Source organism: Oncorhynchus mykiss, chromosome 6 (assembly GCF_013265735.2).
Source record: "Oncorhynchus mykiss isolate Arlee chromosome 6, USDA_OmykA_1.1, whole genome shotgun sequence".
Classification (NCBI taxonomy): domain Eukaryota; kingdom Metazoa; phylum Chordata; class Actinopteri; order Salmoniformes; family Salmonidae; genus Oncorhynchus; species Oncorhynchus mykiss.
This window is the reverse complement of record NC_048570.1, coordinates 601,484-626,735: the sequence shown is the minus strand read 5'-3', so window position 1 is coordinate 626,735 and position 25,252 is coordinate 601,484. Positions and strand designations below refer to the sequence as shown.

The following is a 25,252-nucleotide window of genomic DNA, read 5'->3' as shown; positions in this document are numbered from 1 at the left end:
TCACCGCAGGTGGTATCAATTTTAATCCCACTGGTGTTAAACCCATTAGAATCAACACTCAGATATAACACTGGTGTTAAACCCATTAGAATCAACACTCAGATATAACACTGGTGTTAACCCCATTAGAATCAACACTCAGATATAACACTGGTGTTAAACCCATTAGAATCAACACTCAGATATAACACTGGTGTTAACCCCATTAGAATCAACACTCAGATATAACACTGGTGTTAACCCCATTAAAATCAACACTCAGATATAACACTGGTGTTAACCCCATTAAAATCAACACTCAGATATAACACTGGTGTTAAACCCATTAGAATCAACACTCAGATATAACACTGGTGTTAACCCCATTAGAATCAACACTCAGATATAACACTGGTGTTAAACCCATTAGAATCAACACTCAGATATAACACTGGTGTTAACCCCATTAGAATCAACACTCAGATATAACACTGGTGTTAAACCCATTAGAAGCATCGCTCAGATATAACACTGGTGTTAACCCCATTAGAATCAACGCTCAGATATAACACTGGTCTTAACCCCATTAGAATCAACGCTCAGATATAACACTCACAACACTTTTTACCTTAACACTGAGATTTTAACACGTGCAAATGTGCTGTGTAGCTGTGCATAGCCTCCTGTTGCTTGCTACTGTAGCTTCATCTATGGCTCTGGCAAACGAATATGGTTGTGATGGTATCAATCAAAACTGTACATCAATCAATCAAAGTTGTTTAGATAACAGTGTATGGTGATGAGAGTGAGTTCAGTGTCTTGTTGTCTCTGCCCCTATAGGACGGGAGCGCCCCCTATGGAGCAAGGTATGTGGGCTCTATGGTGGCAGACGTCCATCGCACCATCGCATATGGAGGAATCTTCATGTACCCCGCCAATGAAAAGAGCCCTAAGGGAAAGGTAGGTTTAGCCTTAACCATTGACCTCTAACCCCTAAACCCTGACCTTAGCCCTAACCCTATCAACAAGAAGATAATGTTTGAAGAGGTAGGGTTTCAGATGTTTTCAGAAGATGAGCAGGGACTCTGATGTCCTAGATTCAGGGGGAAGCTGGTTCCACCATTGGGGTGCCAGAACAGAGGAGGAGCATAGACTGGGCTGAGACAGGAGCTGCCCTCCCGTGGGGGTTGAAGGGCCAAGGGACCTGAGGTGACAGAACAGAGGAGGAGCATAGACTGGGCTGAGACAGGAGCTGCCCTCCCGTGGGGGTTGAAGGGCCAAGGGACCTGAGGTGACAGAACAGAGGAGGAGCATAGACTGGGCTGAGACAGGAGCTGCCCTCCCGTGGGGGTTGGAGGGCCAAGGGACCTGAGGTGACAGAACGGAGTGCTCGGGTTGGGGTGTAGGGTTTGAGCCTGAAGGTAGGAAGGGGCAGTTCCTCTTGCAGTTCCGTAGGTAAGCATCATGGTCTGGTAGTGGAGCTTCAACTGGAGGCCAGTGGAGAGTGAGGAGGAGCGGCGTGACATGAGGGAACTTGGGTTCAAAACCAGGCGGCCTGCTGCAATCTCAATAGGTTGTATGGGTTTGACGGCACAAGCGGGGAGCCCAGCCAACAGAGAGTTGCAGATGTCCAGACGGGAGATGACAAGTCCCTGGATTAGGACCTGCGCCACTTCCTGTGTGAGGTAGGGTCATACTCTACGGTTGTTGTTGAGCATGAACCTGCAGTAGTCACTGCTTTGATGTTTGCAGAGAACAACAGGGTGTCGTCCAGGGTCACGCCAAGGTTCTTTGTACTCTGGGAGGGCGACACTGTGGAGTCAACCGTGATGGAGAAGTCTTTAATTCAGCGGGGAGGCCATCCCCGGGAGGAAGAGCAGCTCCGTCTTGTTGAGCTCGAGGTGGTGGGACGACATCCAAGCTGAGGTATCTGTCAGGCATTCAGAGATGCGTTTCGCCACCTGCGTGTCAGAAGGTGGGAAGAAGAAAAGTAGTTGAGTGTCATCCGCATAGCAATGACAGGAGAGACCATGTGAGGATATAGCTGTAGTAATACCATTGCAGCTGTAGTAATGCCATTGCAGCTGTAGTAATACCATTACAGTTGTAGTAGAGGCTCTGTCCATGGGGAAACAGGGGCCAGGTCTCTCTGGCTATGGGGAAACAGTGCCCAGGTCTCTCCGGCTATGGGGAAACAGGGCCCAGGTCTCTCTGGATGTGGGAAAACAGGGCCCAGGGCTCTCCGGATGTGGGGAAACAGGGCCCAGGTCTCTCTGGCTATGGGGAAACAGGGCCCAGGTCTCTCTGGCTATGGGTGTTGTAACTTTAATGTGTTACAGAGTTAATGTTTAAGTTTATTCTTTGAGCTGTATCTAAAGATATTTCTTTAGATTTATTTGCATATGTAATTGTATTGGGTTGTGTTGAATTACGCTTTTTGACTGCAAGTCCCAGAATGCCTTGCGAGAGGGATGAGTGATAACGCGCCAATTATGTGCAGGTGCGGGGGATTGTGGCTGACTTTCCAACAGCATCTTACCTGCATTGCTCTGTACCAAAACAATTGTTGTTAAATGTAACGTAAACAAGTATTCTTACTAAAATAAGCTTTCGTATCAAACCCGACGTCCCGAGTCATTACTAAGAAGTTAGTTAATCTAAAAGTTGGTGCCGAAACCCGGGATATGAGCTGCGACGAAGAAGTGGCTGAAATGGCTGAGGAGGAACGTCGGCATGAAGCAGAAAGAATGAGACGAAAGCGGGGTACCATTCGAGGCGCAACAACGCGGATTTTGAATCAGATTGACGTGGAAATATCCCAGTCAAATCCGGATACCGATCACTTGAGTACATTGTTGGAATTGCTATCCGCTAAGGAGGACAGTTTGTTTGAGCTCGATCGTGGAATTGAACAGTTAACGCCATTGGACGGATTGGAGGCAGAGATTGCATGCACGGAGGATTACAAAGAACGCATTATCATGCTGAAGAGCCGTGCACAAAGAGTGATAACGAAGAAACAGGACGTCAATCCACTACCAGCCCGGGTGAGTGACGCTAACTCAAACATATCACAGAGACAATCAGTAAGGCTACCGAAGTTGATTATTGAGAAATTCTATGGAGATGTCAGTATGTGGCAGGAGTTTTGGAGCCAATATGAGACTGCTATTCACAACAATGATTCACTGTGTAAAAAAGAGAAGTTTACCTATCTGAAAACATATCTCACTGGACCAGCTGCAAAGGCAGTAGCAGGACTGATGTTAACAGACAGTAACTATGATAATGCAATCGCTCTACTCAAGAGCAGATTTGGAAGGAAAGATCTTGTGATTAGTGCTCATATGTCAAAGCTGCTGAATCTCACACCTGTGAAGAAATCCTCTGATCTAAATGCATTGAGGCAGCTATATGATGAATGTGAAATTCAGATTAGGAGCCTGGAATCACTGGGTGTAATGTCAGAAACCTATGGAAGCCTACTATTCCCAATCTTACTACAGATGATTCCAGAGGACATAGCTCTTGACTATAGTCGTCAGAGGGGAGTAGATGATGAATGGAAAGTGTCTGAGATTATCAGTTTCCTACAGAAAGAGGTTCAGAGCAGGGAGCGAGCGCTACAAATGACAAGATCATACAACCAACAGAAAGAGAGCAAACCATGGAACAAGTCATGCTTCTCCAATGAAATGAAAACAAAAAGACCCAACATGCCCTCTGCTGCAGCACTGCATACAACCAGCCAGAAGGAACAACAAACGTGTCTATTTTGTGACAGTGCAGACCACAAATCAGAAAACTGCACTGACTACAATATTGCTACACGCAAAGAGAAACTAAAGAACATGGGAAGATGCTTTGTATGTTTAGGACAGAGACACATAGCAAAATTCTGTAAAGTCAAAGATGTGTCATGTGCAACATGTGGAAGCAGACATCACATTGCGGTTTGTACCAGTAAGAGGAGGGAGGTGCAACCCCCTACTGTTTCTGTAGATGCTGTTGTTTCCTCAGTTATTCCCCATTCAGTGAAGATGAAGCCAGATGGACAGAACACTGTGTTGCTACAAACGGCAAAGGCATGGGTAGAAGGCCCATCGGGCAGGAAGATAGCTCGTTGCTTACTAGATGGAGGCAGTCAGAGAAGCTTCATACATGAAAACCTTGTGAAGGGCTTGAAGCTACCAGTAATCAGACAAGAGGCACTCACTCTTCACACGTTTGGCTCCTCTGCCCCAGCAACGTCCCAACGCAACACAGTGAAAGTCATCTTGGAGAATGTCTGGGACAAACAGCAGAGAATAGAGATAGAGGCAATTGAAACCCCACAAGTGTGCACAGCTGTGATGAAGGTTCCTGGTGAACGGATTCAGCATGAGCTCAGTAAAAGGGGACTGCAGCTCGCAGACTTTCCAGGAGATGACAATGATCCTGAACTCTCTGTCCTGATAGGAGCAGACTACTACTGGCAGATAGTATCAGGCAGAGTGGAGCGACTGACGGAGACGCTAGTTGCTTTAGAGAGCACCTTTGGATGGTCGGTGCAGGGACCCGTGTCCATGTCAAGTGTCGCCGAGGCAACTTGCATGTTCATCCCACTTGATGAAGACACACTAGTCTCCAAGCAATTGCATGCATTCTGGGAGCTTGAGTCTCTGGGTATTCTAAGCGAGAAAACACAGAACTCAGAGGAAACCGAGGCTCTACAAAGGTTTGAGGAAACAACCACCTTCAAAGATGGGCGATACCATGTGGAGTTGCCATGGAAACGAGAAATACCAGAACTCCAAGACAACTATAGAATCGCCAAGAAACGGTTTGAATGTCTGAAGAAAAGGCTGAAGAAGGATGTGACGTTGTACAGCAGATACAATGTAGTAGTAGAAGACTACTTACAACAAGATATGGCAGAGGACGTGCCCAAGGACAACGCATCAAGTGCAGACAACGTAAAATACTACTTACCTCACCATGCAGTACTCAGAGAAGATAAGGTGACAACAAAACTGAGAGTGGTGTTTGATGCCTCGTCCCATGAAGATGGCTGTCCATCTCTCAATGACTGTCTACTCACAGGACCGAACCTGAATCCGGATCTGCTCAGCGTTCTGATAAAGTTCAGACTACATGAGATCGCATTCATGGCAGACATCAAGAAAGCTTTCCTGCAGATATCCCTAGCAGAGAGAGACAGAGACGCCGTGAGATTTCTATGGCTCACTGGCCCACCAAGGGGAGAAAATGAAGAGGAGCTGCGTGTGCTGGGGATGAAAAGAGTGGTATTTGGAGCTTCCCCAAGTCCATTTTTGCTGGCAGCTACAATCAGGAAGCACCTAAAACAATATGAAACAGAACAACCAGAAGTTGTAGAGATACTGAGTGAGTCACTCTACGTAGATGACTTCATTGCAAGTTCACGCAATGTTGAAGAGGCTTACCTTGTGACAACAACTGCAAAGCGAATGCTGTCGAATGCAGGCATGGACCTCTGCAAGTGGATGACCAATTCTCCTGAATTGAAAACAAAATGGGAGGAGAGTACGACAACTGACCACCCGTTGACGTTACAAACACAAGGAGTAGTGCTGAAGGTTTTAGGTTTAGTATGGAGGCCGGAAACGGATGACTTTGTTTGACCTCAGGCCGCTACTGAGCATTCTAAGGCAAAAGGAAAACACAAAGAGAAGTGTTCTGCAGTCGTCTGCACGCGTCTTCGACCCTCTTGGTTTCTTAACTCCCTTCACCATCAGGATCAAGTGCATGTTCCAGGAAATGTGGGAGAGGGGACTCAGCTGGGACGAAGAATTACCACCTGATCTGACACGAGAATGGCAACAGTGGTGTTCAGAACTACCCCAGTTACACCAGCTCACCATACCAAGGTGGTACAGAACAGACATGCGGCCACAGAATAACCACACCCTGAAACTACACGTGTTCTGTGATGCAAGTGAAAGGGCTTACAGTGCAGTAGCTTACTTGCAAGGTGAGTCACAAGACAGGGAAACAACAAGTCTAGTCGCATCCAAGTCCAGGGTAGCCCCACTTAAGAAAATGACGCTGCCACGCCTGGAGCTCATGGGAGCTGTGATTGGAGCGAGACTAGCAAACAACTTGATGACCACACTGAAAATGGAAGAAAAACAGATTAACATGTGGACAGACTCGATGATCGTGCTGCATTGGATTTGCAGCTCAGCTCAGAAATGGAAACAGTTTGTTGCAAACAGAGTGACGGAGATCCAGTCCTTGACCAATCCAGAGTCATGGTCACATATTGAAGGGACAACTAATCCAGCTGACCTCCCTACAAGAGGACAAACTGTTAGAAACTTGACACAGAGCGAGCTATGGTGGAATGGACCCAGAATTCTGACATCACCCAATCAGTCCGAAGAGACTGATGATAACAAGGTTCCGGAAGAGGTGAATATAGAACTCAAGTCCAGTTGCCAGGTTACTGTACAAATCGCAGCAAACAGCACAGACAGCACTGAACCTGTGTTGGAGCTTGAAAGGTACAGCAAACTGAAAAGAGTGTTCAGAGTCACCGCCTGGATAAAGAGATTCATAGCCAATGCTCGTACAACCATAAAGATGCAAGGTGAACTGACTGCTGACGAACTGTTCGATGCAGAAAAGTACTGGATTAAGGTAACACAACAACAGAGTTTCGGACAGGAGATCAAACTACTGAAGGCAGGAAAAAGCCTAAACAATGACTGTAAAATCAGAGAACTGAAACCTTTCCTGGACGAACACGAACTACTCAGTGTAGGAGGAAGACTGCAACAGTCCAACTTCACATTCAGAGAGCAGCACCCATGGGTTCTGCCCAATAAGTCCAGATACTCAGAAATGCTGATACAGTACCAACATGAGAAGGTGATGCATTCTGGAGCAGCTGACACTCAGCACCCAACGTTAAACAAGGGGGAAATGACACGCAGATGGAAGTACAGGCAGAGACTTGTGACCAGTTTCTGGAACAGTTGGCGAAGGGACTACTTGCTGGATCTAAAGTCAGCACACCGCTGTGACACATCACAGCCCACCCCACTGAAAGCGGGTGACGTTGTACTCATTGGAGAAGATAACCTACCCAGACAAACCTGGAAACTAGGAAAGATTGAGGAACTGTTTCCAGGCCGAGATGGCTTAGTTAGATCATGTTCAGTTCGTACTGCTTCAGGGACTTTGTTGAGGAGACCTATTCAGTTGATATACTGCCTAGAGATCTAGATGAACACAATTGTTCATCGGGGGGGAGGATGTTGTAACTTTAATGTGTTACAGAGTTAATGTTTAAGTTTATTCTTTGAGCTGTATCTAAAGATATTTCTTTAGATTTATTTGCATATGTAATTGTATTGGGTTGTGTTGAATTACGCTTTTTGACTGCAAGTCCCAGAATGCCTTGCGAGAGGGATGAGTGATAACGCGCCAATTATGTGCAGGTGCGGGGGATTGTGGCTGACTTTCCAACAGCATCTTACCTGCATTGCTCTGTACCAAAACAATTGTTGTTAAATGTAACGTAAACAAGTATTCTTACTAAAATAAGCTTTCGTATCAAACCCGACGTCCCGAGTCATTACTAAGAAGTTAGTTAATCTAAAAATGGGGAAACAGGGCCCAGGGCTCACTGGCTATGGGGAAACAGGGACCAGGTCTCTCTGGATGTGGGGAAACAGGGCCCAGGTCTCTCTGGATGTGGGGAAACAGGGCCCAGGTCTCTCTGGCTATGGGGAAACAGGGCCCAGGTCTCTCTGGCTATGGGGAAACAGGGCCCAGGTCTCTCTTGCAAGGAGAAGGAAAGTTAAGAAAGATATAAACAATAGCTAATCCAGTTAAATAGGTTGAAGCTGTGTGTCACGCCTTCACATTCCCTCCTCTAATCTTGGTGTGTGTATTCCTTTCCCTTCCCTAGCTGCGTTTGCTGTACGAGTGCAACCCCATCGCCTTCCTGATCGAGCAGTGTGGAGGCGTGGCGACTACGGGAGAAGGGCGTGTCCTAGACGTGGTTCCAACCAACATCCACCAGAGAGTTCCGTTTATTGTGGGTTCACCTGATGACGTCAACGAGTACCTCGACTTTGTCAAGAAGCACAAGTAGAACGACAACAAAACTTGAATAAAAGTTAAATACCAACAAGAAAAACATGAGTAACTACATGTCTGTCCATCAGCAAGAAGAGCAAATAGCACCCTCTTCCTTATATACTGCACTGCTTTTGACCAGGGCCCATATTTCAGGATTCAGATATTCCACTCTTCCTGTTCATGTAACCCTATCCTCAACTCTACTAGAACCAGAACTCTGACAGCTGTTTGTCTCATGCAGTTTCCTTTCTCCTTATTTAGGCTCACTTTATACTCTAGAGAGCAGCCTGCCAGTAGTGAGACACAGTATCAATAATATCACCCTAAAGCCAAACTAACCTGAAGTATTGAGAGACATCCGTGAGACCGGGCTGACTTGTCTGTGTTTTGTGAAGTGTGCTAAAGATTAGCTTGCTCCGCCAACGGTCCACCCTGGCAATCAGAGAGAGAAGGATATAGAGACAAAGCTAAGTCTGCATAAAGCAGAGACAGGGTCTAGATAAAGTAGCAGTTACTTTCATAGGAACTACACAATAACACTGATCTAGGTCTGATGAACAACAAGCTCCTCTCCTATCCAACTATGAACTACACAATAACACGGATCTAGGTCTGATGAACAACAAGCTCCTCTCCTATCCAACTAGGAACTACACTGTGACCCTGATCTAGGTCTGATGAACAACAAGCTCCTCTCCTATCCAACTAGGAACTACACTGTGACCCTGATCTAGGTCTGATAAACAACAAGCTCCTCTCCTATCCAACTAGGAACTACACAATAACACTGATCTAGGTTTGATGAACAACAAGCTCTTCTCCTATCCAACTAGGAACTACACAATAACACTGATCTAGGTCTGATAAACATGATGAAAGGTAACCTTTCAGAGTGTGCCATGACTTCTGACCTCTACCATAACAAGACATTCAGCTGGCTCGGAGCTCAGTGGTAAGGGAAAACACAAACACATCATATGACCACAACAGGGTCTCGAAGGCACGAGGGCATGCCAGAGATATCCCAATTACATCTTCAACACTCCACAGTGTGAGGGGGTCTGGACAAGGAAAACCACTGCTTGTATAAATACTGTGTACATACAGACACACAATATACACACCAAGGTCTGTTGTTGTAACACACACCCAGTTCTGTTATAAAACACACCCAGTTCTGTTGTTATAAAACACACCCAGTTCTGTTGTTATAAAACACACCCAGTTCTGTTGTTATAAAACACACCCAGTTCTGTTGTTATAAAACACACCAAGTTCTGTGGTGCGGGAGATGCGGGAATTGACTGTGGAGTTTTATAAAAAGTTCTGGGGAATAATTGGACTGGACTTTTGCGTGTTGCGTGAGTGCGTCGGGGTAGGAGAGTTGACTCTCCTGCCCAAGAAAGGGGACTTGTGTTTACTTAAGAACTGGAGGCCTGTGGCATTACTCTGCTGCGGACTACAGGATATTTGCCAAGGTCATCGTTAACTGACTGAAGTCCCATCTGGACTCTATAGTAGACAACGACCAGGCATGGAGAGATAGGGCCCCCCTCTTCTTCCACGGGGTTTGCAGTGGGGTTGTGAAGGGCTTAACATTTTGGAGGTGTACCTGGGCTCGAAGAGGTGGGTCAGGAAGAACTGGGAGGGGCTTTCACAGGCAGTGGTGTCAAGACTGGCCAGGTGGAGGTGGCTCCTGTCTCAAGTGTCATAATCAACAAACTAGTGGCATCCTCCCTGTGGCATAAACTGGCAGTCCTCAACACCCCTGCGGGTCTGCTCACAGACCTGCTACGCAAGCTGGTGGATTTTTTCTGGTCGGGACATAGAGAGCAGGGTGGCTGCATGACTAACGGTGGCAGAAAGACTGCTGTGCCATACTGATGTCGGCAGGAAGAGCTGGTGGACTAGGGTTGGACCGGTGGCTGTTCCTCATAAGGCTGGAGAAGCTGAATACAGCAGGTCTCTCAGATTTTGACTCTGTGGTGCTGAGGGCCTGGCAGCTGTTAAGACCTACACGAGAAGGAGGTGTGGGAAGAGCCTATCTTCCACAACCCAGCCATCCTTTTGAGATCGGTTCAGTCTGCCACCCTGCAAAGGAGACTGATGACACAGGGTTTACTAAGGCTGGGTGACCTGCGGCTGCGAGGGGAGGAGGGGTGGAAAACCCTGGAAGTCCTAGCACAACAAACAGGACTAGATATTTCTGGGGAAGGTCCAGGAGGCACTGTCTGAGCCGGTAAGGGGGTGTTTGAGCGGCCAAAGAGGGAGGGGGCACCAATATTTCCGCCACTGCAGGTGATGGCAGACAATAGGGACTGGCAAGGGGGTCTGGAGGAATTATATATTTAGTTTGTTTATCTGTTATTTTAACAGGTAAATTGACTGAGAACACGTTCTCATTTACAGAAACGACCTGGGGAATAGTTACAGGGGAGAGGAGGGGGATGAATGAGCCAATTGTAAACTGGGGATTATTAAGTGACCGTGATGGTTTGAGGGCAGATTGGGAATTTAGCCAGGTCACCGGGGTTAACACCAGTTAGATTTTAACAATCCGAGCCTGGGGAAGTTTAAGATGGTGGAAGGTAAATCCCTCTGCATTAAGGTGCGGAACATTAGGAGCCTAACAGGAGTGAAGGCAGGGGGTATGTGGGGCGGAGAGACCTCCAGTGGAAGGCTCTACATGGAGTCCTGGCCACTAACATCGGTAACAGTGTGGCTGTAATACGGTCAGAATAACAACCCTAGGTGTGACTGGATTATCTGGTGTGACTGGATTATCTGGTGTGACTGGATTGTCTGGTGTGACTGGATTGTCTGGTGTGACTGGATTATCTGGTGTGACTGGATTATCTGGTGTGACTGGGTTGTCTGGTGTGACTGGATTATCTGGTGTGACTGGGTTGTCTGGTGTGACTGGGTTGTCTGGTGTGACTGGGTTGTCTGGTGTGACTGGGTTGTCTGGTGTGACTGGGTTGTCTGGTGTGACTGGGTTGTCTGGTGTGACTGGGTTATCTGGTGTGACTGGGTTATCTGGTGTGACTGGATTATCTGGTGTGACTGGATTATCTGGTGTGACTGGGTTGTCTGGTGTGACTGGGTTGTCTGGTGTGACTGGGTTGTCTGGTGTGACTGGGTTGTCTGGTGTGACTGGATTATCTGGTGTGACTGGGTTGTCTGGTGTGACTGGATTATCTGGTGTGACTGGGTTGTCTGGTGTGACTGGATTATCTGGTGTGACTGGATTATCTGGTGTGACTGGGTTGTCTGGTGTGACTGGATTATCTGGTGTGACTGGATTATCTGGTGTGACTGGAATATCTGGTGTGACTGGATTGTCTGGTGTGACTGGATTGTCTGGTGTGACTGGGTTGTCTGGTGTGACTGGATTATCTGGTGTGACTGGATTGTCTGGTGTGACTGGATTATCTGGTGTGACTGGATTATCTGGTGTGACTGGGTTGTCTGGTGTGACTGGATTATCTGGTGTGACTGGATTATCTGGTGTGACTGGGTTGTCTGGTGTGACTGGGTTGTCTGGTGTGACTGGGTTGTCTGGTTTGACAGGGTTGTCTGGTGTGACTGGGTTGTCTGGTGTGACGGAGTTGTCTGGTGTGACTGGGTTGTCTGGTGTGACTGGGTTGTCTGGTGTGACTGGGTTGTCTGGTGTGACTGGGTTGTCTGGTGTGTCTGGGGTGACTGGATTATCTGGTGTGACTGGGTTGTCTGGTGTGACTGGGTTGTCTGGTGTGACTTGGTTGTCTGGTGTGATGGGGTTGTCTGGTGTGACTGGGTTGTCTGGTGTGACTGGGTTGTCTGGTGTGACTGGGTTGTCTGGTGTGTCTGGGGTGACTGGATTATCTGGTGTGACTGGGTTGTCTGGTGTGACTGGGTTGTCTGGTGTGACTTGGTTGTCTGGTGTGATGGGGTTGTCTGGTGTGATGGGGTTGTCTGGTGTGACTGGGTTGTCTGGTGTGACTGGGTTGACTGGGTTGTCTGGTGTGACTGGGTTGTCTGGTGTGACTGGGTTGTCTGGTGTGACTGGATTATCTGGTGTGACTGGGTTGTCTGGTGTGACTGGATTGTCTGGTGTGACTGGGTTGTCTGGTGTGACTGGGTTGTCTGGTGTGTCTGGGTTGTCTGGTGTGACTGGGTTGTCTGTTGTGACTGGGTTGTCTGGTGTGACTGGGTTGTCTGGTGTGACTGGGTTGTCTGGTGTGACTGGGTTGTCTGGTGTGACTGGGTTGTCTGGTGTGTGCGCATGCATGTGTATGTTTGTTTGTTCGTGTGAGTACCTACCTGCCTGCATTCTTATGTGTGTGTTTGTGTGTGTCTGCTGACAATCAGAGCCCTGACCTGTCTGTCTGAGTTCACTGTAAACTATCAGTCTGTTTTGTAGGCTCATTAATATACTGGAGCTACTCTCTGTTGTAGAGAAACAGTCAGTAATATACTGGAGCTGTAGAGGAACAGTCAGTAATGTACTGGAGCTGTAGAGAAACAGTCAGTAATGTACTGGAGCTGTAGAGAAACAGTCAGTAATATACTGGAGCTGTAGAGAAACAGTCAGTAATATACTGGAGTTGTAGAGAAACAGTCAGTAATGTACTGGAGCTGTAGAGAAACATTCAGTAATGTACTGGAGCTGTAGAGAAACAGTCAGTAATGTACTGGAGTTGTAGAGAAACAGTCAGTAATGTACTGGAGCTGTAGAGAAACAGTCAGTAATGTACTGGAGCTGTAGAGAAACAGTCAGTCATGTACTGGAGCTGTAGAGAAACAGTCAGTAATATACTGGAGCTGTAGAGAAACAGTCAGTCATGTACTGGAGCTGTAGAGAAACAGTCAGTAATGTACTGGAGCTGTAGAGAAACAGTCAGTAATATACTGGAGCTGTAGAGAAACAGTCAGTCATGTACTGGAGCTGTAGAGAAACAGTCAGTAATCTACTGGAGCTGTAGAGAAACAGTCATGTCACACCCTGATCTGTTTCACCTGTCTTTGTGATTGTCTCCACCCACCTCCAGGTGTCCCCCATCTTCCCCATTATCTCCTGGGTATTTATACCTGTGTTCTCTGTCTGTTACCAGTTCGTCTTCTTTGTTCAAGTTAACAAACATTTTGTGTCTCAGCTCCTGCTTTTTCCAGTCTCTCTTTTCTCCCCCTCCTGGTTTTGACCCTTGCCTGTCCTGTCTCCGAGCCCGCCTGCCTGACCCCTCTGCCTGACCCTGCCTGCCGTCCAGTACCGTTGCCCCACCTCTGGTTTATTGACCTCTGCCTGACTTCTCTATTGCCTGCCCCTGTTGGATTATAAAACAATTGTTTATTCAACATTGTTTGCATTTGGGTCTTACCTTCATAGCTGATAAAGTCATTTTGAACATCTTGAAGAACAATCTGGCCTTAATGGCCATGTACTCTTATAATCTCCACCCGGCACAGCCAGAAAAGGACTGGCCACCCCTCAGAGCCTGGTTCCTCTCTAGGTTTCTTCCTAGGGAGTTTTTTCTAGCCACCAGGCTTCTACATCTGCATTGCTTGATGTTTTGGGTTTTAGGCTGGGTTTCTGTATAGCACGTTGTAACACCTGTGGATCTAAAAGGGCTCAAAAAATAAATTTGATTGATTGATTGTTTGAGTAATATAGTGGAGCTACTCTACTGTAGATAAACAGTAACATACTTTCTGGAGAAGATGGAGCCGACAGACATGGCAGCTCTGCTTTTAGCGCCTAACCAACTTTACAGTATTTTTTAAAGTTTTTGTGTTATTTCTAAAATTATTAGCCCAAAACATGTTTAGGTGTTATTACATACACACGGAAGTTTTGGCTATCAGAGCAGCGGTAACTCACCAGCATTCTGACCAGAAATATGACTTTCCCGAATTGGATCCTTTGTTGGTAGCCCCCAAGGCAATTTAACTTATCCCAGAGTCTGCTCCAGGATCCCGCAGCTGGAGAAGAGGTATTCGGAGTGGACCTCTAGTCCACCACTTCCGAGTATATTACTCGCTAATGTTCAGTCGCTTTATAATAAAGTAGTCAAGCTTAGGGCGAGGATCTTCTTCCAGATAGACATCAGGGACTGTAACATACTCTCTTTCATGGAATCATGGCTCTCTCCGGATATACTGTCCCTGTCCAAACAGCCAGCTGGGTTCTCAGTACATCGGGCAGACAGGAATAAAGAACTCTCTGGGAAGAAGAAAGGCGGTGGTGTATGTTTCATGATTAACTACTCATGGTGTGATTGTAATAACGTACAGGAACTCAAGTCTTTTTGTTCACCCGACCTAGAACATCTCACAATCAAAAGCCGACAGTATTACCTCTATTACCTACACTGGACTTTCTGCAAACCACATATCATGAGGCCGCTTTAAAAAAATATATTAAAAAAAATATATATATACACTGTATATATCTATAAATATATATATATATATATATATATATATGTTACCTTCATTTAATTAGGCAAGTCAGTAAGAACAAATTCTTATTTACAATGACGGCCTACCCCAGCCAAACCCAGACGATGCTGGGACAATTGTGTGCCGCCCTATGGGACTCCCAATCACAGCTGGATGTGATTCAGCCTGAATTCGAACCAGGGACTGTATTCACGGTGGGTGGGGACTTGAACAGGAAATGAGGAAAATGCTACCAAAGTTTTATCAACACATTACCTGTAGTACTCACTCTTCAAAAACTCTCAACCATTGTTACTCTCCCTTCCGGGATGGCTATGAGGCCCTCCCCCGCCCTAACTCTAACCCCCCAACCTCCCTCCCTAACTCTAAACCCCAAACTCCATCACTAAGTCTAACCCCCATCCTCCCTCCCTGAACTCTAACCCCCAGCCTCCCTCCCTCCCTAACTCTAACCCCCATACTCCCTCCCTAAATCTAACCCCCTCCCTCCCTAACACTAACCCCCCAACCCCCCTCCCTAACTCTAACCTCCCTAACTCTAACCCCCCAACCTCCCTCCCTAACTCTAACCCCCCAACCTCCCTCCCTCCCAAACTCTAACCCCCAACCTCCCTCCCTCCCAAACTCTAACCCCCAACCTCCCTCCCTAACTCTAACCCCCAACCTCCCTCCCTAACTCTAACCCCCAACCTCCCTCCCTAACTCTAACCCCCAACCTCCCTCCCTAACTCTAACCCCCAACCTCCCTCCCTAACTCTAACCCCCAACCTCCCTAACTCTAACCCCCCATCTCAATCTTTCTACCTCTCCTCGACTATCTGTGACCTCCCCAACTACCCTCCCTCCGAAACTCCACACACACACACAGTGATCAGTCATGGGCGGCAGCTGCTGTTGTCACCTACCGCAGGCCTCTCCCACTGGCCTCATTGGTAATGCCAGGGCCTCACAGCGGACATTCCTCTAGCCGGCTCAGTCAGGACAGAAGTATCTTAATAATCTCAACATGTGCTGCATGGACAGAGTGAGGGGGAAAAAACAATGTTGTTGTTTAGGTTTGTTTAGCACACACGTATGACCAGGGGAGTGATGTTCTGAGAACTGCACACTAGGTTCCCGCTTCCTAGGTGTCGAGTTTAGTTTATTATTTATGGTGGTAACATGTCTAGGTCTGCCTCTGTGGTTTACCCATCATACTCTCTGCCTCATGTTGTAACAGGAGAGGGCAGGTGAGTCCTTAAGGGGGTATGACCGAACAGACACAGAGCCCCTAGCAGGCATGCCGAAGGTGCATCACATAGTTGGCCTCTGGTTGTGAGGTATCCTGCATGAATGTGGAAGAGGATCTGTGTCAGGAGGGAGGCCAACCTGAGTCCCCTGATGCACTGCCCTGTCCAGAGTAAGGAGGACATCACCGTGTAGCATAACTGTGAGGTGGCACACAGGCAAGCACACATGTACACTCTCATACACACAAATATTCAGACACTTCTACTTCACTTCCGCATCCTACTTCTATTCCTCCTCATCCTCCATCTCATATATAGATGCGAGGAGCGACATGACAACTCTAGACGTGAGGAGAGACATGACAACTCTAGACGTGAGGAGAGACATGACAACTCTAGACGTGAGGAGAGACATGACAACTCTAGACGTGAGGAGAGACATGACAACTCTAGACGTGAGGAGAGACATGACAACTCTAGACGTGAGGAGAGACATGACAACTCTAGACGTGAGGAGAGACATGACAACTCTAGACGTGAGGAGACATGACAACTCTAGACGTGAGGAGACATGACAACTCTAGACGTGAGGAGAGGAGAGACATGACAACTCTAGACGTGAGGAGACATGACAACTCTAGACGTGAGGAGAGACATGACAACTCTAGACATGAGGAGAGACATGACAACTCTAGACGTGAGGAGAGGAGAGACATGACAACTCTAGACGTGAGGAGAGACATGACAACTCTAGACGTGAGGAGAGACATGACAACTCTAGACGTGAGGAGAGACATGACAACTCTAGACGTGAGGAGAGACATGACAACTCTAGACGTGAGGAGAGACATGACAACTCTAGACGTGAGGAGAGGAGAGACATGACAACTCTAGACGTGAGGAGAGGAGAGACATGACAACTCTAGACGTGAGGAGAGGAGAGACATGACAACTCTAGACGTGAGGAGAGACATCACAACTCTAGACGTGAGGAGAGGAGAGACATGATAACTCTAGACATGAGGAGAGACATGACAACTCTAGACATGAGGAGAGACATGACAACTCTAGACATGAGGAGAGACATGACAACTCTAGACGTGAGGAGAGGAGAGAGGAATAGTGGAAGGAAAAGTCATCATTCAGGTTGTTCCTCTCTGTCTCTAGTCATCTCTAGAGGAGAGGATCCTAAACAGGACAGGTTGTTTTTCTCTGTCTCTTCCTGATTGACCTGTTAACAGGATACTACGAACTCAGTTTCCTGTATCTCACTGAAGTTTAGACCTGGTTAAATATGTATTAAGTTGCATTGTTAGATATTACTGGTACACTGTAATCTTGGGAATCTCTCATTTGAGTCATTTAACAGACACTCTTGTCAAGAGCCACTTAGATGAAGTTCCCACGGCCCGATACTAGTTCTTTATTCAGAGTAAAAACACAATGAAACATCCCTTAGCAGGTCTCAAACCTCAAACGCCCTAATCACTGTTCCAATAAAGGATATCTTTAGGGCATGCGCTTGACTTTCTCCACTTTTTGTTGTGTTACAGCCTGAATTTAAAATGGATAAAACAGAGATTTTGTGTCACTGGCCTACACACAATAGCCCATAATGTCAAAGTGGAATGACGTTTTTAGAATTTTTTACTAATTAATAAAAAATGTAAACTGAAATGTCTAGACTTAAAAAGTATTTGTCCCCTTTGTCATGGCTGAGTAAGTTCAGTAGTAAACATTAACAGGTAATATAATACGCTGCATGGCCAATAACAGTGTTTTGTCACGCCGTGATCTGTTTCACCTGCCTTTGTGCTTGTCTCCACCCCCTCCAGGTGTCGCCCATCTTCCTCATTATCCCCAGTGTATTTATACCCGTGTTCTCTGGTCGTCTGTTGCCAGTTCATTTTACTTTGTCAAGCCTACCAGCGGTTTTTCCCGTGCTCCTGTCTGTCTCTAGTTCCTGTACCTTTCAGACTCTGCTATAGACTACTGACCTCTGCCTGACCCTGAGCCTGCCTGCCGTTCTCTACCTTTCAGACTCTGCTATGGATTACTGACCTCTGCCTGACCCTAGTATCACTGCTCTGGATAGTATCACTGCTAGTATCACTGCTCTGGATAGTATCACTGCTCTGGATAGTATCACTACTCTGGATAGTATCACTACTCTGACTAGTATCACTACTAGTATCACTACTCTGGATAGTATCACTGCTCTGGATAGTATCACTACTCTGGATAGTATCACTACTCTGGATAGTATCACTGCCCTGGATAGTATCACTGCTCTGGATAGTATCACTGCTAGTATCACTGCTCTGGATAGTATCACTGCTCTGGATAGTATCACTACTCTGACTAGTATCACTACTCTGACTAGTATCACTACTAGTATCACTACTCTGGATAGTATCACTGCTCTGGATAGTATCACTACTCTGGATAGTATCACTACTCTGGATAGTATCACTGCCCTGGATAGTATCACTGCTCTGGATAGTATCACTGCCCTGGATAGTATCACTGCTCTGGATAGTATCACTGCTCTGGATAGTATCACTGCCCTGGATAGTATCACTACTAGTATCATTGCTCTGGATAGTATCACTACTCTGGATAGTATCACTGCTCTGGATAGTATCACTGCCCTGGATAGTATCACTGCTCTGGATAGTATCACTGCTCTGGATAGTATCACTGCCCTGGATAGTATCACTGCTCTGGATAGTATCACTGCTCTGGATAGTATCACTGCCCTGGATAGTATCACTACTTGTATCACTGCTCTGGATAGTATCACTACTCTGGATAGTATCACTGCTCTGGATAGTATCACTACTCTGGATAGTATCACTGCTCTGGATAGTATCACTGCTAGTATCACTGCTCTGGATAGTATCACTGCTAGTATCACTACTCTGGATAGTATCACTGCTCTGGATAGTATCACTACTTGCATCACTGCTCTGGATAGTATCACTGCTCTGGATAGTATCACTGCTCTGGATAGTATCACTACTCTGATAGTATCACTGCTCTGGATAGTATCACTACTGTGATAGTATCACTGCTCTGGATAGTATCACTACTCTGGATAGTATCACTGCTCTGGATAGTATCACTGCTAGTATCACTGCTCTGGATAGTATCAATGCTCTAGATAGTATCACTGCTCTGGATAGTATCACTGCTCTGGATAGTATCACTGCTCTGGATAGTATCACTGCTCTGGATAGTATCACTACTCTGGATAATATCAGTACTTGTATCACTGCTCTGGATAGTATCACTACTAGTATCACTACTCTGGATAGTATCACTACTCTGGATAGGATCACTGCTCTGGATAGTATCACTGCTAGTATCACTGCTCTGGATAGTATCACTGCTAGTATCACTACTCTGGATAGTATCACTGCTCTGGATAGTATCACTGCTAGTATCACTACTCTAGATAGTATCACTGCTCTGGATAGTATCACTACTTGTATCACTGCTCTGGATAGTATCATTGCTCTGGATAGTATCACTGCTAGTATCACTACTCTGGATAGTATCACTGCTCTGGATAGTATCACTACTCTGGATAGTATCACTGCTCTGATAGTATCACTGCTCTGGATAGTATCACTACTCTGGATAGTATCACTGCTCTGGATAGTATCACTGCTCTTGATAGTATCACTACTAGTATCACTGCTCTGGATAGTATCACTACTCTGGATAGTATCACTGCTCTGGATAGTATCACTGCTCTGGATAGTAATCACTACTCTGATAGTATCACTGCTCTGGATAGTATCACTGCTCTGGATAGTATCACTACTAGTATCACTGTTCTGGATAGTATCACTACTAGTATCACTGCTTTGGATAGTATCACTACTCTGGATAGTATCACTGCTCTGGATAGTATCACTACTAGTATCACTGTTCTGGATAGTATCACTACTCTGGATAGTATCACTGCTCTGTCTAGTACCACTGCTCTTGATAGTATGCTTTGAAGATGGACCAGTGGATCGCGATCGACTAGGAATGCCTTGGAGATGGACCAGTGGATCGCGATCGACTAGGAATGCCTTGGAGATGGACCAGTGGATCGCGATCGACTAGGGATGCCTTGGAGATGGACCAGTGGATCGCGATCGACTAGGAATGCCTTGGAGATGGACCAGTGGATCGTGATCGACCGGTTGGTGACCACTGCTCTAGAAGGTTGAGTGAAGTTAAATCTCTTCTAATTACACGGAACCCAAACCGGCTGCGCGCGTTCACCATCGTGCATACATTTATTTTGCCCCCGCACACCAAACGCGATCACGACACGCAGGTTCAAAGATCAAAACAAACTCTGAACCAATGACATTAATTTGGGGACAGGTCGAAAATCATTAAACATGTATGGCAATTTAGCTAGTTTTCTTGCATTTGCTAGCTAACGTTAATTTGTCCGATTTAGCTAGCTTGCTGTTGATAGCTAATTTGTCCTGGGATATAAACATTGAGTTATTTTACCTGAAATGCACAAGGACCTCTACTCCGACAATTAATCCACACATAAAATGGCCAACCGAATCGTTTCTAGTCATCTCTCCTCCTTCCAGGCTTTTTTATCGTTTAACTTATATGGTGATCGCATCTAAACGTTCATTGTATTACCACGACGACCGGCAAAACAGTTTTGTCTTTCAATCACCCACGTGGGTATAACCAATGAGGAGATGGCACGTGGGTACCTGCTTCTATAAACCAATGAGGAGATGAGAGAGGCAGGACTTGCAGCGCGATCTGCGTCAGAAATAGAAAGGACTTCTATTTTAGGTATTGGTATCGCAGACGGTCGTTGGCGCGCGCGAGCAGTGTTGGTGTAATAATTTAATAAAGTGGGTTTCTAAATGTATTTTGCCACGCTCGCGACGTGTCCGATCTGGTCAGCATGTTAGACCAGGAATTCCACGTGGGTTGTGTCCGGTCTGGTCAGCATGTTAGACCAGGAATTCCACGTGGGTTGTGTCCGGTCTGGTCAGCATGTTAGACCAGGAATTACACGTGGGTTGTGTCCGGTCTGGTCAGCATGTTAGACCAGGAATTCCACGTGGGTTGTGTCCGGTCTGGTCAGCATGTTAGACCAGGAATTCCACGTGGGTTGTGACCGGTCTGGTCAGCATGTTAGACCAGGAATTACACGTGGGTTGTGTCCGGTCTGGTCAGCATGTTAGACCAGGAATTCCACGTGGGTTGTGTCCGGTCTGGTCAGCATGTTAGACCAGGAATTCCACGTGGGTTGTGTCCGGTCTGGTCAGCATGTTAGACCAGGAATTCCACGTGGGTTGTGTCCGGTCTGGTCAGCATGTTAGACCAGGAATTCCACGTGGGTTGTGTCCGGTCTGGTCAGCATGTTAGACCAGGAATTCCACGTGGGTTGTGTCCGGTCTGGTCAGCATGTTAGACCAGGAATTCCACGTGGGTTGTGTCCGGTCTGGTCAGCATGTTAGACCAGGAATTCCACGTGGGTTGTGTCCGGTCTGGTCAGCATGTTAGACCAGGAATTCCACGTGGGTTGTGTCCGGTCTGGTCAGCATGTTAGACCAGGAATTCCACGTGGGTTGTGTCCGGTCTGGTCAGCATGTTAGACCAGGAATTCCACGTGGGTTGTGTCCGGTCTGGTCAGCATGTTAGACCAGGAATTCCACGTGGGTTGTGTCCGGTCTGGTCAGCATGTTAGACCAGGAATTCCACGTGGGTTGTGTCCGGTCTGGTCAGCATGTTAGACCAGGAATTCCACGTGGGTTGTGTCCGGTCTGGTCAGCATGTTAGACCAGGAATTACACGTGGGTTGTGTCCGGTCTGGTCAGCATGTTAGACCAGGAATTCCACGTGGGTTGTGTCCGGTCTGGTCAGCATGTTAGACCAGGAATTACACGTGGGTTGTGTCCGGTCTGGTCAGCATGTTAGACCAGGAATTCCACGTGGGTTGTGTCCGGTCTGGTCAGCATGTTAGACCAGGAATTACACGTGGGTTGTGTCCGGTCTGGTCAGCATGTTAGACCAGGAATTCCACGTGGGTTGTGTCCGGTCTGGTCAGCATGTTAGACCAGGAATTCCACGTGGGTTGTGTCCGGTCTGGTCAGCATGTTAGACCAGGAATTCCACGTGGGTTGTGCACGCAGGGTACACTACATTAGAGAGGGTGCAGCCAAGGGGTGGGGGTGGCAGCTCTTCTTTACTCTGTGTGTTGTGTCCGGTCTGGTCAGCATGTTAGTGGGAACATTGCTCATGAAGGAAGTCGTGTTGCCCGTTACACACCGGTTTCAAGTACTGTGACCCGCACATTTAATTTGTTTTAGGAAGGCCTATAGTTTCTTCTCTAGGCTCCTTGTCTGAGAAGATAACATGCTACCTACCGTACCAGCCTATGAGAGATCCCATGGATATGATAAGCACATTGAAGTCTACTGGGTTGAGGGAGATGTTATGAGTCACGTGTATTCTCCACCAGGAAGGGTGACGCTTCAACCACACCGACGGCGTCATTACATTTCTGACAACCAGAATTACATTAATTTCCAATGAAACGCTGCGTTTGCCTTGCAGCAGTGCGTTCGGTGTGGTGCATATGTTGAATTTATCGATTGCATGAGTCAAACTGTATGTACAGACGGCTTGATAGAAATGGTAGCAGAAGGTGAATGTTGAACTGTTGTTGCATACATATCCAGATAATGCTGTCGGTGTGTTGGAAGCTCTCACCTTTCTGAATCAGCGCTCCCCTGAGGCTATGCCAAGCACTGCATGCATCAAATAACTATATTTAAGAAACATTTAAAACCAATAAATTATACTATAGTCCTGCTAAATTACTCACAGCATAAAAAACAGAACAGAAAAAAAAATTGTTTAGAAGATGGTCCAATTGTTGATTAAGCAAACATTGGATGACTTGGTGAAGCCGTGGTAGAGACAAGGTGCGGTAGAGACAAGCCGTGGTAGAGACAAGCCGTGGTAGAGACAAGGCGCGGTAGAGACAAGCCGTGGTAGAGACAAGCCGCGGTAGAGACAAGGCGCGGTAGAGACAAGGCGCGGAAGAGACAAGCCGCGTTAGAGACAAGCCGCTTAGAGACAAGCCGCGGTAGAGACAAGCCGCTTAGAGACAAGCCGCGGTAGAGACAAGACAAGGCGTGGTAGAGACAAGCTGTCCGTTTCCCTCCTCCATCCATGCTGCGTCTTCAACACAGCATTAGGAGTCCTGTGGACATCAACAGTCCTGAACATGGCATTATGAACAGCACCATCTTCCTAATTGAGAACTTTGACATATTGGCACAAAATAAAAGCTGATGGGGCGACAGAATCACCCCGTAACCTCCATAAAGTCTAAAGATGTTTTCATTCAAGCATGTTGTCATGTGTAGAAGCTGTTATTGACAAAAGGGAGTATTAATCATGAATATATAAAAAACATTGTTCCATGTACAATAGATTGAGGAGTATTCATTAAAAAAGTGGTGGAGTACATGTGGATGGTAGTCATGGATAATGGATGTTAGTCATCCTAGTGAATCATTTAGATTCAAATCTAGTCCACTCCGGACCAGCTAAATGTTCACATTAGCAAAGTAAGGATATACAACCCCAACACAACACTCGCAACACCAAATGCATTACTATTGTCTCACGTTAATCAGGACAGCCCTGATCAACAGCAGGAGTCTGGGCCAAGGTAGAACGGCCGGGGGAAATCAGAGGCCAGGTGTCGGAAAGGCTCAGCTCTTCCGGGAGGGGAGACACAGAGAGAAAAGGGGGGAGGAGGGGGGGGGGAATCTGTCAGGTCCCAAAAGTCAATATAATTTGATTCATTATGATGTAAAAGTAAAGACTGATCCTAGATCGGCACTCCTACTCTAAGACGCTTTGTGAATACAGGTCCAGATAAGGCCCTAGCCCACCGGCACATAAGATACTGTAGAATAAATACTGGGGACTGAGACAGGTTGGGAGACACTATGGCCTAGTCCAATGTCACTCCTGGACAGTGAGCCAGGAAGTAGTTTACAGTACAAATAGCAAGCTGATGTTCCAGCTAGCTAGCTGATGTACCAGCTAGCTAGTTGATGTTCCAGCTAGCTAGCTGATGTTCCAGCTAGCTCACCCAAAGCAGGCATTTCTCCTCCTCACTGCTCTGCAGGACTACATGATAATGATGTTGTGGCTGTAACATTTAAATGGACACTAGAACTAGCTAGCTATGTCAGACATGCTCAGGAAAAGCAGCTCATAGCAAGCCAATAAAATGTATATCACTGCATTGGTTCGACATTGACGTCTAGCAATCAACACGGGCTTCTACACAGCTTCCATTTCCTTTCCTAAATCAATAAACCAACCAATCTTTACAAGAGTGGTGCCATTTTGGACAGTGCCGGTGCTGATAGGACATTGGATAACAAAACCAAACTAATGTAAGAAATATTTTATTTTTTACGTTTTCAAAATTGCATTACATATTTACAATTCTTTGATGTCATGAAAACGGTTATTCCTACAGTTGACAGCAGTAAACCTGTCTTTTTCTTGTTTCCCTTTATAACGTAAACCAACGAGGAGAAAGAGGCAAAGTGGTATAAATCAATTTAAAAGTAGAGGTCATCCCTTGTAACATTTCCACAACAGATCAGACAGTATCATGAGTTTCACATATTACAAGAGAGGACATTGGAGGTTCCATTGAAAGAGTTGTGATTTATGCTTTGTTTTATCAAAACGTTCAACGAATTAGAATGTGATCTCAAAAAGCAAAAAATAAAATAAAAAACAGTTTATTAAGAAATGCGGACAGATGCGTAGTCAAGTGAAGTAAAAGACCGAGCGAGTGCGCTCCCTCTAAGGACTCGGAAGTTGTGCACTTTGTGTTTGAAGTTGAACCAGTGAAAAGTTGAAATCCTCTGAGATGCGGTTCACTGAAGGACCGTCAGAGGAATCAGAATTCCTCCTCCGCGTTGCGGCTGCGTGAGGCCTTCAGCTGTTTGAGACGCTCCATACACTCATTGACGCTGCGCTCTCCGTGCACCTTGTTGTCACGCGTACGCACGTTCACCGTCTCGCTGGTCTTCTCCTTCTCTCCCACAACTGGACAGAAAAGAGGATTTCATTATGATTTAATGTCTTGACTGTTTAGTGATAAAACCTTAAATTGCTTCTCTGTTACGCTTTCAAGTAGAATCCCTGAGATGACTAATACAATCAATTATGACCCGTCATTTCCAGCTGTCTATTTAACACGTGTCGTTTTCAGATCGTATTGGATCTCCCTGCTGCATGTTGCTCTGGTTGTCGTGGTCTAATAACATGTGGAAATAGACAGTCAACCTATAGAACGAGATTCATAGTCAGCTTAACATTTTTACATGTTGTTCAAGGCTCAAACTCCCATGATTCCATCTGGCAAAACCACTCCCACCATCACCGGCCGAAGCTGTAGCTCCGGCAGCCAT

At 46.4% G+C, this 25,252-nt stretch overlaps 2 protein-coding genes across 2 annotated transcripts in view; one reads left to right on the top strand and one right to left on the bottom strand.

Annotated features, from left to right (window-relative positions):
• Nucleotides 1–8,146, top strand: part of fbp2 (fructose-1,6-bisphosphatase 2) — a 33,693-nt gene extending 25,547 nt beyond the window's left edge. The window contains exons 7-8 of the mRNA XM_036979182.1: nt 820–939; nt 7,916–8,146. Of these exons, the coding sequence (XP_036835077.1) occupies nt 820–939; nt 7,916–8,101 (306 nt within the window). The 3' untranslated portion in view covers nt 8,102–8,146. The remainder of the gene's footprint in view (nt 1–819; nt 940–7,915) is intronic.
• A 16,070-nt stretch (nt 8,147–24,216) lies between these two features.
• The window catches only part of tars1 (threonyl-tRNA synthetase 1), a 38,243-nt gene continuing 37,207 nt past the window's right edge, over nt 24,217–25,252 (bottom strand). Inside the window, exon 18 of the mRNA XM_036979181.1 lies at nt 24,217–24,887. Coding sequence (XP_036835076.1) covers nt 24,739–24,887 — 149 coding nt within the window. The 3' untranslated portion in view covers nt 24,217–24,738. The remainder of the gene's footprint in view (nt 24,888–25,252) is intronic.